This window comes from Convolutriloba macropyga, chromosome 12 (genome assembly GCF_964194025.1).
Source record: "Convolutriloba macropyga chromosome 12, txConMacr16.3, whole genome shotgun sequence".
Lineage (NCBI taxonomy): Eukaryota > Metazoa > Xenacoelomorpha > Acoela > Convolutidae > Convolutriloba > Convolutriloba macropyga.
This window is the reverse complement of record NC_134479.1, coordinates 8,545,398-8,560,535: the sequence shown is the minus strand read 5'-3', so window position 1 is coordinate 8,560,535 and position 15,138 is coordinate 8,545,398. Positions and strand designations below refer to the sequence as shown.

General features: G+C 37.8%; 2 protein-coding genes across 2 annotated transcripts in view; both read left to right on the top strand.

Moving 5' to 3' along the window:
• LOC142351147 (uncharacterized) overlaps positions 1-15,138 on the top strand; it is a 297,047-nt gene that overhangs the window by 198,086 nt on the left and 83,823 nt on the right. The window lies entirely within an intron of this gene.
• The window catches only part of LOC142350967 (beta-1,3-galactosyl-O-glycosyl-glycoprotein beta-1,6-N-acetylglucosaminyltransferase 4-like), a 28,402-nt gene continuing 20,450 nt past the window's right edge, over positions 7,187-15,138 (top strand). The window contains exons 1-2 of the mRNA XM_075402995.1: positions 7,187-7,267; positions 9,715-10,182. Coding sequence (XP_075259110.1) covers positions 7,259-7,267; positions 9,715-10,182 — 477 coding nt within the window. The 5' untranslated portion in view covers positions 7,187-7,258. The remainder of the gene's footprint in view (positions 7,268-9,714; positions 10,183-15,138) is intronic.

Here is a 15,138-nt window from a genome sequence, read left to right as displayed (position 1 = left end):
TGCAGAATCAGCTACTGCGTGGATTATGTCTTTTGTGGTGAAATGTAGCGCAGAGAAGAAAGAGGACAAGGTCAATACCAATGGTACTGTACAGGACCTACAAGAAACCAATCTCTTTCTTAGTATGTGAGGGCATGATGCAATTATTAAACTTAGGAGCCTAATTAGTCCTAAGAATTTGATAGGCACTCCGTATAAAGACATCAGATTGGCGATTCAAAACTATATTTCTCCTAAAGAGAGAGTAGTAACGGCAGAAAGGGCTAAATTTTTTTCCGTAATACAATGCGCAGGGGAGTCAGACGACAACTTCCTAGCACGTCTTAGAGAAGAAGCACGCTATTGTGACTTCGAAAAACTGAAAACCAAGGCCAACCCCGAAGAGAAGTTGGTAAAGATATTTTTATCTCCGGTTTGAGGGACCTTGAAGCAAAACATAGACTACTAGACGGTATTAAAGCAACACCAGCAATTCCGGTTACTGAAATCACCGAGAACTTACAGTTCAGAAGTCAAGCAATGGCTTTTGCAAGTTGTTCATCAGGTAATAAGCCCTTTACTGTGAAAGAAGAAGTTGGGTTCAACTTCAAAAAGACCTTTCGAAAACCAAATGAAAAAATTACGGCTAGTAAAAGCAACATGTTCACTAGGTGTGGAGGTAAGCCACATTCTAGTAGACCCTGTCCAGCGCTAAGTAAAAAAAATGCAACACCTGTGAAAAGGTGGGACACTTCTCAAAGATTTGTAGAAGTAAACCCCAACCAAATTCAGTTAAGTACAATAAACAGAATAAATTTTGCGAAGAAGAAAATGTTTCTTCAGAGGAATCATCTCCAGCATCGGAGATGGGAATGTTTTATACTAAAGAACAAATCCTTAGCATGTCTGTGAGATGGGAATATATCTCAATAAATAACTGCAAAGTAAAAGTGCATGTAGACACAGGTGCAGATAGCACAGTGACATCATCAAAATATAGACTGAGCTTGGTAAACCTCAATTGGATGGAAAGATAAGACATCTCGAGGCTTATGATGGTCACCAATTAACGCTTCTGGGATCACTTACTTGTTACGTTGAGTGGAACGGAAGCAGGCTCACGCAAAAACAACTAGCAGTTGTGCAGTCTGATAAAGAATTTGGACTGCTTGGTAGAGACCTTCTACCCAAGTGCAGTGTGAACAACATCACAGCCGAGCACCTACCTGCTGTGAAGGGTTACAAAGCTCATGTAAAGTTGATACCAGGAACACAACCAATGTTCTGCAAAGCCAGAAAAATACCTCTACCTCTTCAAGACAAGGTCACAGAAAAGCTGGAACAAATGGTCAGACAAGGCATCCTCGAACCGGTACAGCCAGGAGGAGTCACTAATGCATCTCCAGTGGTGTGGCAAAAAAGAAGAGTGGAGAACTGAGACTTTGCGTGCACTTGAAAGTGCACGTCAATGGCAAGGTCATGGGGCCTCATACTTTGGCAAAATTGACCTCTCAGATGCCTACTATCACATTGAGCTCGACGAAGAAGCAAAAGAAATATGGACAATCAACACATCTCAGGGACTGTTCAAGATGTGCCGACTACCTCAGGGATTGAAAAACTCTTCTTCAATATTCCAGAATTGCATAGAATCAACACTCAGGAATCAAAGGTGTGATCTTTCAAGACGATGTATTGGTGTATGGAACTACCAAGGAGCAGTTCGGCAAGAGAATGCTTGCAGTCAAGAGTCGACTACGTGAGAAAAATTTTACTATTAATGAGAAAAAATCTAACTCAAAACCAATCGATCGCGTTAGCTTTTTGGGATACTCCATTTCAAAGGAGGGAATAGCACCAGATCCCAAACATGTTGAAAAAATAAAAACGCAAAAGCACCAACTAACAACAAACAACTCGAATCGTTTGTTGGGCTAACTAATTTTTACGGAAGAATGATTCCTGATTTTGCAACAAAAATGCTACTCTTAAATAACATGAGAATTATCGATTTCTCATGGGGCAAAATGCAACAAAAATCTTTCGAAGACATAAAGAACGAATTATGAGCTAACCCACTTAAACAGCCATATAGTTTACAAAAAGAAGCAACAGTTACTACTGACGCCTCTGAAAAAACCATTGGCGGGGTTCTTTCGCAAGAAGGACATAAAGTCATATATGTATCGAGAAAATTGACTCACGTGGAGCAAAACTACCCAATTATAGAGCAGGAAGCACTGGCAATTGTGTTTGCGGTCGCAAGATTCAAGCAATTCCTTCTTGGAAGACGATTTACCCTACAGACTGACCACAAACCACTCAAATATCTCATTGCACCAGATGAGGAGATCCCGAAAACAGCATCAGCGAGAACTACAAGATGGGCAATAGCTCTATTGGGCTTCGACTATGAGTTGAAGTACACACCAGGAGAGCATACCCCATGCAGATGCTTTGAGCAGAATGGATTTTGACGAAGACGAATCGGGCAACGATCGAGTGTGCTTCGCAATCAACAACATCTACTTCGCCCCCGAGTGATTTGATGACCCAAGCAGAAATCAAAATTGAACTTGGAACGAACAGACTCTTCCAGGACATAATGAAACGAATCAAAAGCGGCAATTAGAAACAATGTTCAGAAGCGGAAAAAGGATTCGAACAACAAAAAGATGCACTGAATATACACAATGGGATAATCTTCAGAGGTGTTGTTCCTTTCATTCCACCTAAACCACGACACTTGGTTTTGGCAAAAGCGCATGAGACACATCCCGGGAAGAATGCAACTGAGGCATCAGTCAGAATGATAGCAAGGTAGCCTGGCATTATCCAAGACATTCAACATTTTGTTAGTAAATGTAAGAATTGTCAAATGAACAGGCCTAGCCTGGGAAAAACAGTCTCTACGTGGCCCGAAGCCGACGTTTAGGAACGGCTCTACGTGGACTGGGGTTATGTTAAGGACCAAGGCAATATCTTAGTAATTGTTGACGGGGTTCTGGCTGAATAGAAGTTTTCCCCTCGGGAAATAGATCATCAGAAACAGTTAAAATATGTCTTAGTCAAATCTTTGCAAGATTCGGAATACCAAAAACTTTAGTATCTGATAATGGTCCTGAATTTGTAAGTGGTGATCTTAAACAGTGGTGTGAATCACTGGGAATTAAGAAACTGGAATCACCCGTCTATCATCCAAGAGCTAATGGACTAGCTGAAAGAGCAGTTCAGACAGTGAAGCGGATGCTTCAAGCGTGGAGTCCCAACTTTAATCTGTCATTTGGAGCATTCCTATAAAGGGCACTGATGACACATCGCAACACTTCAAAGACGAGGAGCAAAACTCCAGTTGAACTCCTGTTGGGACGCAGAGTGAGACTACCAGCAATAGCAGATTTCGACTTATGCGAACCCATTCTATTCAAGGCCAACGAAAAGACAAAGACAGTTCTTGCTACCTTCATCATCTGGAAGGGCTTGAACACGTCTTTTATACAGCCTGAAAACTCAGCACAGACTATTCTAGTGAGCGACAATCAAATTGCGAGACTAGACGAGGACAATGTGAAAACGGAACCAGCAGAGGAGGAGACCATATCTCAATCAGAACCACAACTTCATAACACAGATGTGGGACCTTCACATCAAGATGAAGCTTCTGCAGCCACATCATCTGCAGAGCACCAACAGCCCAAACCATCACAGCTTTCACGAACATCAACATGAAACAGAAAACAACTCGACAGATTTGGAGAACATATACCCACAAACTTGCTTAAAAAAAGGAGAGAGGATGTGAAGGTTACAGAGAAACATAAAAAAACTTAGAAGTTTTTTATTAAAGTTTCAACGAACAAAAGAAGAGCTTACCTGACAAACTTTGATGCTATGTCGAAAAGTAATGGCCACAAAACTAAACTCAATTCTAATTTTGTTTTGGCGCTATCATTATCTTATTGACCTATCAATCATATGTCAGAAGTAATTTCTCCCACCAACAGAAACCTTATTCTAACACCCACTGACCTCCAACTAATGAACTCGATTGTACCCAAGCCATATATGATTCTCATTAAATGTTGATGAAAATAGAAAATCACCTCCGGGATTCGGAGTTAAGATCTATTCGCATGCCAACCATGAGAAATATTTTTTAGCTAATCTAAATTTTCTCTGTATATTTTCGCATAGATAAGTATTATAAATATGAGCTAATTTTTGTATATTTTCAGATCAAATTTTAATTTAAAATTCAACTTATTGAATTCTTTGACCCGTGTTATCGACCACGACAATACTATCATTTTTTGGATTGGAGGTTTTGCGTATTTTCTTGAATCATTTTTACACAGGAAGACCCTCTTTCAGGTTTTCATATGGAAAAATTGTTTAGAAGTTTTAATGGGAGCCTAATAGCGGCCTATTTTTCAGAGCGAGTCAATGTATGTTTCGTTAGTGATCATCCTGAAGCTTTGTCTTCGGATGCCTTTTCATGTAACACAGTCGCTTCCTTGTAATCGTATGTTATTCCCATTCCCAATGCGGCCAGAATGTTTGGGCCATAATAGCTCTTGTTACGTTTTGGTATTATTCAGGGATTTGTGAAATCTTCAGTATTAGTTAGAAGAAAAACTACAAGTATGTGTGATTGTACCAAATTCGATATCTGGATGTGTTTTCTCTCTGGCTTCAACCATCTGTAAACTTTCAGCCGGGCTCTTTGAGAAATTACAAAAAAAAACTTCAATTTTGTGATAACGATAATAGTAATGATGCCAATTGTCTAAATATTGAACATCATATTGAAAACATTTTTCAAGATCATTTTAAAAATTAAAATCTGGCAGCCATCAAGCGCTTCAAAAGGCCCAGAATAACTGATATACCATTTTAGGAAATCTTGGTCTTTTTCAAATTGAAACTCAATTTTAGTTAATTTTTCGCCAAAAAATTAGACCCGAGGGTCAATTTTATATCCGTCAGTAGTTGGAGCAATCAGCTTTCTCAATTTTATCCAAAGTTCGCACATTTTTAAACATTTATAATAGTATTCAAAATTTTAATTTTTTTCTTGTGACTAATAGTGTTTTGGGAAAAAATTAGTTCGGATCAAACTTTTAGTCGTTTGAGCGATTTTTGCACTTTCTTATTTCAAATGCTCAGTGACCTTGTTCGAAACACCAAGTAAATAGCCGCCAATGCGCTAGCCAGTAAGTCAATTACACTATGCGCTAGCCAGCAAGTCTTTTTTGCCCGTTAACACACTATTGAAAATAACAAATTTTCAGCTGAACAGCTGGAAACAAAGTGCACATGCGCAACAGGGTATTATTTTAAAAAATGTCTCTTGCATTTGAAACTGTTAATTCAGGATTTACAATTAGAGTTCGGTATTATTTTCATTTGGAACTCCAAATATAATTTCATTCTGTTTTAAACAACACACTCGATTCTGTCGGGCTATTTTAGGACCCTTGTTTTACGAATATAGTTGGAAGCATGGGGAACCGATTGACAATATTTGCTTAAATTTGCCTAAAAATAGCTTTTTCTAATGGATAAAGTATCTAATTAACGAATTTGTTGAAAGTTTATTTGGTGATCAATTTCAAAATTGTCCCTCACGGACCTAACTGTGGACTCTGAGGAAAATTTTTGTTTTGAAATAACACATAGCAGTGTTCACAAGAATAATCAGGTCTTTGAGTTTGATCTCAATATTTACTAACAAAATTTGGCACTAAAGTTCTAGGCTAATTACATGTTCAAAATGGTTTTTCTTCTACAAAATGAAAAAATTATAGAATTTTCTTTTTTGGACATTGGACTCGTAATAAAATCAAAGGATTATAAATTTAAAAATCTATTTCCTTGCAAACATTGAAAAAAGTAAGATTTCCATAATCTTTTCCGTTTGCCCCCCCAGCTTAGTGTGTGGTTATTATTTGCGCCCCCAGACGCACCTGCCATATTTTTACATAGCGATTCACTAGGTAATGGCATGTGCTCTGTGATTGGGGAGCACAACGTACTGGGGGATACAAATGGAAAAAGTCGGAATTTCAATTGAAGACATATTTGGTTAAATTTTGGAGTTTACAAATAAGAGACCAGACAAGAAGTTGGACTCTTTTAGCGTTTTATAAGAAAGTTTTCAATTTCCATTAGTGAAATCAAAACCATCTATTTTCTAATCCAGATTCAAGAACCCTTTTAAAGAAGTTAGTAATGTTACTCAATATTTTTTACTGAAATTAAACGTGTTTTTGAAAAAAAAATGCATTCACTAATCAAATTGTTTTTCCAAGTTTGCTGCGTTGTTAGAACCCTCGATTGATGCACACACTGGCAAAATACAGCGCATTTTTCTTCTCTAAAGATTATTTTGATTTTTTTTACAAATCGGTTATTCATTATTGCAAATAAACTACAGCTAGTTGAACATCATTCATCAAAAACCCGTTCTGTTTTTATGAATGCATTTAATAACAAAAACTGTCACGTGCTCATAAAATTTTGAAGAAATGATCAAAATTGTTAAATGATTCCAATGTTCTTTTCAAAATATAGCCATAAAAACTTTAGTTCCCCAAATCGAGAGAAGAATTTAAAATGGTCTATATGGTGCGATATAACTGCCCCGTATAACTCTTCCATTGCATGAAACTCGTTCTGTATAGATGACATTTGCCGCTGGGGTTGGAATAACTATCACCACGAATATCATCATAACTATTAAAACCTCTGTTCTCAATTCCAGGAAACCGAAAAAAAAACGATGTTATGAATGCATGCTATGTTTTTTTCACGTACGAAATTGTGGGTATGTTCGGTTTGTTTGGTATGATTGGCAGCAAATGTAAGAACTTGTGAGTGATTGGTCAGAAACGCAATAAAGGTTCGGTATGTTCACAGATTCGATATGTTTATTATTTGAAAGCATGATCTGTTCAGTACGTTCTGTTTCAGAACTTAAGAAATAGTCAGTATGTCTAGTCTTTTTTATTCGATTTTTAGATATTACAAAAAAGGAATCAGCGGTTTCTAATCATCATTAGAAATCAGGTAATTATGTCAATTTCCCATGTTAGCTGGCGATTTGAAGACAAACAAACCGACAATTTCATACGATTGCAACTAAATATACCGAATCTATCAAACTGAACATTTCGACGATGTCTTACGTTTTGAAACCGAACATACTGAACATTGCTTATGTTTAAATACCAAACAACAGACGAATTCCTAAATTACAAAGCTGATCATACTGGCGATAATGAAAAAAGTGACAGTTTTCTTAGTTTTTATCTAACTAAAACCAAGCATACCAATATTTTACTAAGATTTTTATATATATATATATATATATATATATATATATATATATATATATATTAGTATTTCATATAGCGACGGGAAAGATCCTTTTTTAAATTTCATATCCGTTCTTAAGTTCACACAACCATTTTCAATTTCATGTCCGTACTTTTTATTAATAGGGCGCTTTTTTGTGAAATTTAGCACCAAAAGGATAACGGCATTGTATAATAAACAATTTTTCCTATCAGTTCCTTTGTCGCCATATCCTACACAATGAAACCCTTTTTACAAGTATTAAGGAATTAGGTAATTGCGCAGGCTTGCAATCAAAACGTTGTGAAAATATGCCTCTTGTTCTGTAAAAAAATCTTTGCTCTGAATGGAGTATTGATATTGAGATGGTGATCAGCCCTTTTTTTACAGTTACTTCTTACACAAAATCCTAAAATATGATTCTTGCATTTAGCTGTCATCTAGTGCTATTCTCAATATTTTTGCGAAAAACGTTTAATCAGCAGGGTACAAGATCCGCACTGTTTTCATGTAGGATTCTTGCAAGATCTTGCACAAAAATTGTCTGACAATTTTGTTGAAAAAAAACTTGAATTTTCAAATCTAAAGCCATTCAGCGAACAAAAGATACTAAAGACATCATATCGTTGCAATATTATTTGACAACAGAATCTTATCAATTCGACCGGCGAAAGACAATGACAATAAACTTAAAATCTGAAAAATTGGTCTCTTTTTTCTGTAGGTTTTGCATTTTAGGCATTCAAAGTGCCCAAAAGGAGGCAGTGTAGCCACTAACAAGTAAATACATTTCTAAAGCTGACCATAGAAATAAAATAATTTTGATAAAACTATTATATATAAGTAATCAAACTCGTAAATTGCTTCAAAACCATGAATAATTATTCCTTTTTTGAATAAGTAACCCGGGTCGAGTTCGAATGGTTATCTTGCTAAAACTTGAAAGGTTATTGCAAGTTCCTCCAAAAACTTACAAGTTCTTACCAGTTAATTATTCGACGTAAAAGTGTCTCTTACAAGTTAACCATTCGACTTACACAGCATTTGAAAGTTAACAACTCGACTGCGCACATTTTCAAGCACATATGTTTTCAAGCACATATTTTCTTAGAAGAATTGTTATTACATGATAAGCTTTTATGCTAGGAAAAACAAAAAACCGTCGCAAAATATGAATGTGCACTGGTTTTGCGCATCGACCGAAGTAAGAAGCAATACGAAAAGGTCTTTGAGAAAAATTCTATCATATGAAGATGAAATTTACATCAAAATCAAAAAGGGCATTAAATGAATTGCAAAAAGACCTCTGGAGTAGGTAAAATTGAAAAAGAACCTTATTTCCACCTTAGATCACGTTGTATTACGTAATACAAATACAACTACTAATTCCTACGCGATTTCTGTCCGAGAAATGATAGGAATCTAAATTCAAATAGCCAACTACAGATAAACTTGACTGGAACGAACTCGCAAAAATTTACAAGATAGCCATTCGACTGGCATGTTCCTACAAGTTAGCCGTTCGACTTGCAAGTTCGTACAATTTAATAGTTCGACTTGCAAGGTCTGACAAGTCAACGAGCCTTTGAAACAAACTCGCAAACTCTTACAAGATAACCAACCTGCCTCGACCAGCAAACGCATTTTCTAAATTAAATTGGGGACTTGATCCTTTTGGGTCTTGCCAAACAGAGGCCTTTTTTCTGAATACAGCTATGCATGACAAAAACATGATATAAATAATTATATAAAATTAAGTTAATGCAATAAACAAAAGCCATGCTTGACTAACTGAAAATTTTTTGGATAAAATTATTCTTGATGAATAAATATTCTTTTTGTTTGAAAAAGAATAGTCAATTTTTTTTATTATGAAAGCGGTAACTTCAACTCCAAGAATGATCGAAGTACGAAAACAGTTCCATTTCTGCACCTGTATAAAAAAGGTAAAAAATGGTTTGACTCAGCTGTCTTTTTACGAGGGAATGTTACTCCATATCTTTGTAAACAAAAAAATTGCACAACAAATCATAAAAAGTTCTCCTATCTAACATTTACGTTTAATTTTCAAGATTCATTTTCAGTTATTCAGGTCTATATCAATCGTCTCGTTTCAAAGTTTCTGCATGAAATAATATATAATAACTGATGACTGATCAATTGATTTCATGTGGAAGTAAGAATTGACATGACGGTTTTGTCGGCTATTTTACATGTTTCCTTCAAAGAAATGGAAAGTTAAATAATGTGCTGAAAGACAGTTCTACGCACAAAATATTTTGGTCTTATTTTCCTTCTGTTTTATGAGTATAAACGTGCAGTTTGAAAGTCATGGGCAGAAAAATTGAGCGTCCGCGAGCTAAGACAGATATCAAGCAGGTCACTTATTTTTTCATTTTGTTTCTTCTATCTTTTATACTGTTTTATCTTAAATATATGGATACAGAAATTGGATTTGAAAGTTACGAAGTTAAATTGAAACCGGATCTGAATTACGCCAGCGAAAACGATCTGGAAAGAATATATCCGGCGTGTGCTGAGTTGTGGAACGGATCATCATCTAACGTTAAAATATGGTCAGCCATCAGTGTCCAAAATCACGTTTTGGAGAACGCGACCGATGAAGAGGGAAATTTTCCTTCATGTGAGACATACTTTGAGAAACGACAGCAATTTTATGAACCGAGCTCACTAACTGAAGAAGAGAAGAATTTCCCAATTGCCTTCAGTTTGGTAGTTTATCACAATTTTGAACAAATTGAACAGCTGTTTATGTCAATTTATAGGACGAGCAATTTTTATTGTATTCATATTGACAATTCAGCTTCTCAACAGATACAAGATCAAGTATGTTATGATTTTTGATATTCACAACGTTTCTGATAAATATTATTCTTTATGAAGTTTTAAAAACGCATTTGGTCATGTCGTGCACGAACCGTCCGGGAGACTTGATGTGAATCTATCGCTGACGGACATTTCATAGGATGTTTTGAAGTGTTTGTTGGACCAGATTAACCAATCGGCAATCTGAATGCCTTTATTTTTGATCTATTGTCTAAAAAGGGTCAGAGCGGACAGGAACCTCTGATCAGACTCAAGTTGAACGCACAAAACATTACACCGCTGAGGTATACCCCAAAATTTCCGCCTTAGTAAAGTTCGCTCGAAAATTAGACACATAAAATGAACGAAATTAGGAGACATCCTTTGTATCTTATTTTTTGGAAAAGGGGATGCCCCATTTTTGCAAAATATAAATTCTTTAAAATTGTAAAATAGATGACAGGTCTTGTTGCTCGTTTCTGCTCATTTTAGGTATCTCTACAGCGGAATGGATGTGTTTCTGAAGGGTCTGATTTTGGTCTGATCAGAGGTCACTTCCGTCTGGGTTGGTCTAATCAGAGGTCACTTCCGTCTGGGTTGGTCTGATCAGAGGTCACTTCCGTCTGGGTTGGTCTGATCAAAGGTCACTTCCGCCTGGGTTGGTCTGATCAGAGGTCACTTCCGTCTGGGTTGGTCTGATCAGAGGTCACTTCCGTCTGGGTTGGTCTCATCAGAGGTCACTTCCGTCTGGGTTGGTCTGACCAAAAGCCACTTCCGCCTGGGTTGGTCTGATCAAAGGTCACTTCCGCATGGGTTGGTCTGATCAGAGGTCATTTCCGTCTGGGTTCGTCTGATCAGAGGTCACTTCCGCCTGGGTTGGTCTGATCAGAGGTCACTTCCGTCTGGGTTGGTCTGATCAGAGGTCACTTCCGTCTGAGTTGGTCTGATCAGAGGTCACTTCCTTCTGGGTTGGTCTGATCAGAGGTCACTTCCGTCTGGGTTGGTCTGATCTAAAGTCACTTCCGCCTTGGTTGGTCTGATCAGAGGTCACTTCCGTCTTGTTTGGTCTGATCAGAGGTCACTTCCGTCTGGGATGGTCTGGTCAAGGTCACTTCCGCCTGGGTTCGTCTGATCAGAGGTCACTTCCGTCTGGGTTGGTCTGATGAGACGTCACTTCCGTCCGGGTTGATCTGATCAGAGGTCACTTCCGTCTGGGTTGGTCTGATCAGAGGTCAGAGGTCACTTCCGTCTGGGTTGGTCTGGTCAAGGTCACTTCCGCCTGGGTTCGTCTGATCAGAGGTCACTTCCGTCGGGGTTGGTCTGATGAGACGTCACTTCCGTCCGGGTTGATCTGATCAGAGGTCACTTCCGTCTGGGTTGGTTTGATCAGAGGTGGATTTAAGCACACATCAGTTCGCCCAAGAAATTAATTCCAGCGCAATTGGGTCTAATCAGAAACCGTTTCGAGCGCATTTTTGTTTGCTTACAGCTGCGTATACTTGCATCTTTTGCCTTTGTTTCAGTTTCTATTCGATTCAAGGAGTAAATTTACACTTTTGCAAAAGTTATGATCACCACTGACCGCTTAATTGAATATGGATTTTCTATTCAATTAAACTTTGAAGTGGTTATTAACACCGTTGTAATTGGTAAATTCAAAGTTGCAATAAAAAAAATTAAAAAAGATAAACGATACAATTATTAGAAGCTGCAACTGTTTTACAAAATCAAAATTAGCTAATTGAACTTTCATTTTTATTTTAAACATCATTCTACTAGATTTGACGTAGCGTATTTGAACTTAAACAACGAATTTTTTTATTGAAGTTGTTTGTGTGTGAAGTGTAGGCGATGGTTCCACATGATTTAATCAGTCTTGATAATTTTCCGATTAGCTTCAGTTTGATAGTTTATCACAATTTTGAACAGATTGAACAGTTATTTATGTCAAATTATCGAACGAGCAATTTTTTTTGCATTCATATTGACAATTCAGCTTCTCAACAGATAAAAGATCAAGTATGTTATGATTTTTGGTATTCATAATGTTTCTGGTAAATATTATTTTTTATGAAGTTTTGAAAAAGCATTTGGTCATTTCATGCCTGACTTGATAGGAATCTATCACAACCGAACATTTCATAGGATGTTTTGAAGTGTTTGTTGGACCAGATTAACCAATCTGCAATCTGAACGACTTTATTTTTGATCATTGTCTAAAAAAGGTTTGAGCGGACCGGAACCTCTGATCAGACTCAAGTTGAACGCAAAAAACATTACACCGCAGAGGTATACCCTAAAATTTCCGCCTTAGTAAAGTTCGTTCGAAAATTATACACCTGAAATGAACGAAGTTAGGAGACATCCTTTGTATCTTATTTTTTGGAAAAGGGGATGCCCCATTTTTGCAAAATATAAATTCTTTAAAATTGTAAAATAGATGACAGGTCTTGTTGCTCGTTTCTGCTCATTTTAGGTATCTCTACAGCGGAATGGATGTGTTTCTGAAGGGTCTGATTTTGGTCTGATCAGAGGTCACTTCCGTCTGGGTTGGTCTAATCAGAGGTCACTTCCGTCTGGGTTGGTCTGATCAGAGGTCACTTCCGTCTGGGTTGGTCTGATCAAAGGTCACTTCCGCCTGGGTTGGTCTGATCAGAGGTCACTTCCGTCTGGGTTGGTCTGATCAGAGGTCATTCCGTCTGCGTTGGTCTCATCAGAGGTCACTTCCGTCTGGGTTGGTCTGACCAAAGGTCACTTCCGCCTGGGTTGGTCTGATCAAAGGTCACTTACGCATGGGTTGGTCTGATCAGAGGTCACTTCCGTCTGGGTTCGTCTGATCAGAGGTCACTTCCGCCTGAGTTGGTCTGATCAGAGGTCACTTCCGTCTGGGTTGGTCTGATCAGAGGTCACTTCCGTCTGCGTTGGTCTGATCAAAGGTCACTTCCGTCTGGATTGGTCTGATCAGAGGTCACTTCCGTCTGGTTTGGTCTGATCAGAGGTCACTTCCGTCTGGGTTCGTCTGATCAGAGGTCACTTCCATCTGGGTTGGTCTGATCAAAGGTCACTTCCGTCTGGGTTGGTCTGATCAGAGGTCACTTCCGTCTGGGTTGGTCTGATCAGAGGTCACTTCCGTCTGCGTTGGTCTGATCAGAGGTCACTTCCGTCTGGGTTGGTCTGATCAGAATTCACTTCCGTCTGGGTTGGTCTCATCAGAGGTCACTTCCGTCTGGGTTGGTCTGATCAAAGGTCACTTCCGCCTGGGTTGGTCTGATCAAAAGTCACTTCCGCATGGGTTGGTCTGATCAAAGGTCACTTCCGCATGGGTTGGTCTGATCAAAGGTCATTTCCGTCTGGGTTCGTCTGATCAGAGGTCACTTCCGCCTGGGTTGGTCTGATCAGAGGTCACTTCCGCCTGGGTTGGTAGAGGTCACTTCCGTCTGGGTTGGTCTGATCAAAGGTCACTTCCGTCTGGGTTGGTCTGATCAGAGGTCACTTCCGTCTGGGTTGGTCTGATCAGAGGTCACTTCCGTCTGGGTTCGTCTGATCAGAGGTCACTTCCGTCGGGGTTGGTCTGATGAGAGGTCACTTCCGTCTGGGTTGATCTGATCAGAGGCCACTTCCGTCTGGGTTGGTCTGATCAGAGGTCAGAGGTCACTTCCGTCTGGGTTGGTTTGATCAGAGGTGGATTTAAGCTCACATCAGACCGACTAAGAAATTAATTCCAGCGCAATTGGGTCTAATCAGAAACCGAGCGCATTTTTGTTTGCTTACAACTGCGTATACTTGCATCTTTTATCTTTTGTTTCATTTTCTTTTTGGTTCATGGAGTGAATTTACATTTTTGCAAAGGTTATAATCACCACTGACCGCTTAATTGAATATGGATTTTCTATTCAATTAAACTTTGATGTGGTTATTAAAAGCTTTGTAATTGGTAATTTCAAGGTTGCAATAAAAAAATTAAAAAAGATAAACGATACAATTATTAAAAGTTGCAACTGTTTTACAAAATCAAAATTAGCTAATTAAGCTTTCATATTTATTTTAATCATCATTCTACTAGATTTGACGTAGCGTATTTGAATTTAAACAACAAAATTTTTTATTGAAATTGTTTGTGTGTGAAGTGTAGGCGATGCTTCCACATGATTTAATCAGTCTTGATAATTGTATCGGTTGTAATAGATTCTCATGAAGTCAAATTAGCCAATCTCAAGTTTAAAAGTTTTAAAATGATTTCATACTAGTTGTTAATTTTTAAAAAGTAAGGTTTTTGATCACATTCTATCTACCGTCACAGTTCCTACCAAATTTGCGATTTTCAATCTATTGTAATTTTGATTTACTGTCCATCCCCAATTTGACTCGATATATTTTATTAGATGACCCTAAACATTCATCTAATCCAGCTCGAGAGCGTAGAATACATAGAAAAAGCCGCAATCTAACTTGCTTGCAAAAATTCTGAGCTTAGCTTAACATGCGTACAATGTTCTTGTTTCTGATTTTGAAATAAAAGCCAAAATTGCCGATAACACGGCCCGGATTTACCACCATAAAAGAAAGTTACCAATCAAAAAACGGCAATATTGGATTTTGTGGAAACTTACTAAACATACGACGATAACAAAGAACATTTTGTGTTCTGCTGAAGAACAGTCCAAAGGGCCACCTGCATTTCAAAAACAACGTTTCTGCGCATGAAATTTCAAATTTCTGTACCTAATTTTTATCGTGGCATAACCACCATAAGACGCCATAAAAAAGTTTATGGGCCGTTTTATGGTAACAAATATTCCATAAAATGTAATTTAAGATGTAATATAATTTTCCCTATTTTTTCAGTTTCAAATCAATTCGAATGCCCAGTTTTGGATGAATTAAACGTCAAAAAAACGTGAAGTTTACTTAACATAAAAAACCTTTCAATAAATAATTATGGAACGCTTAATGATTACCAATTTTCCATAAAATATG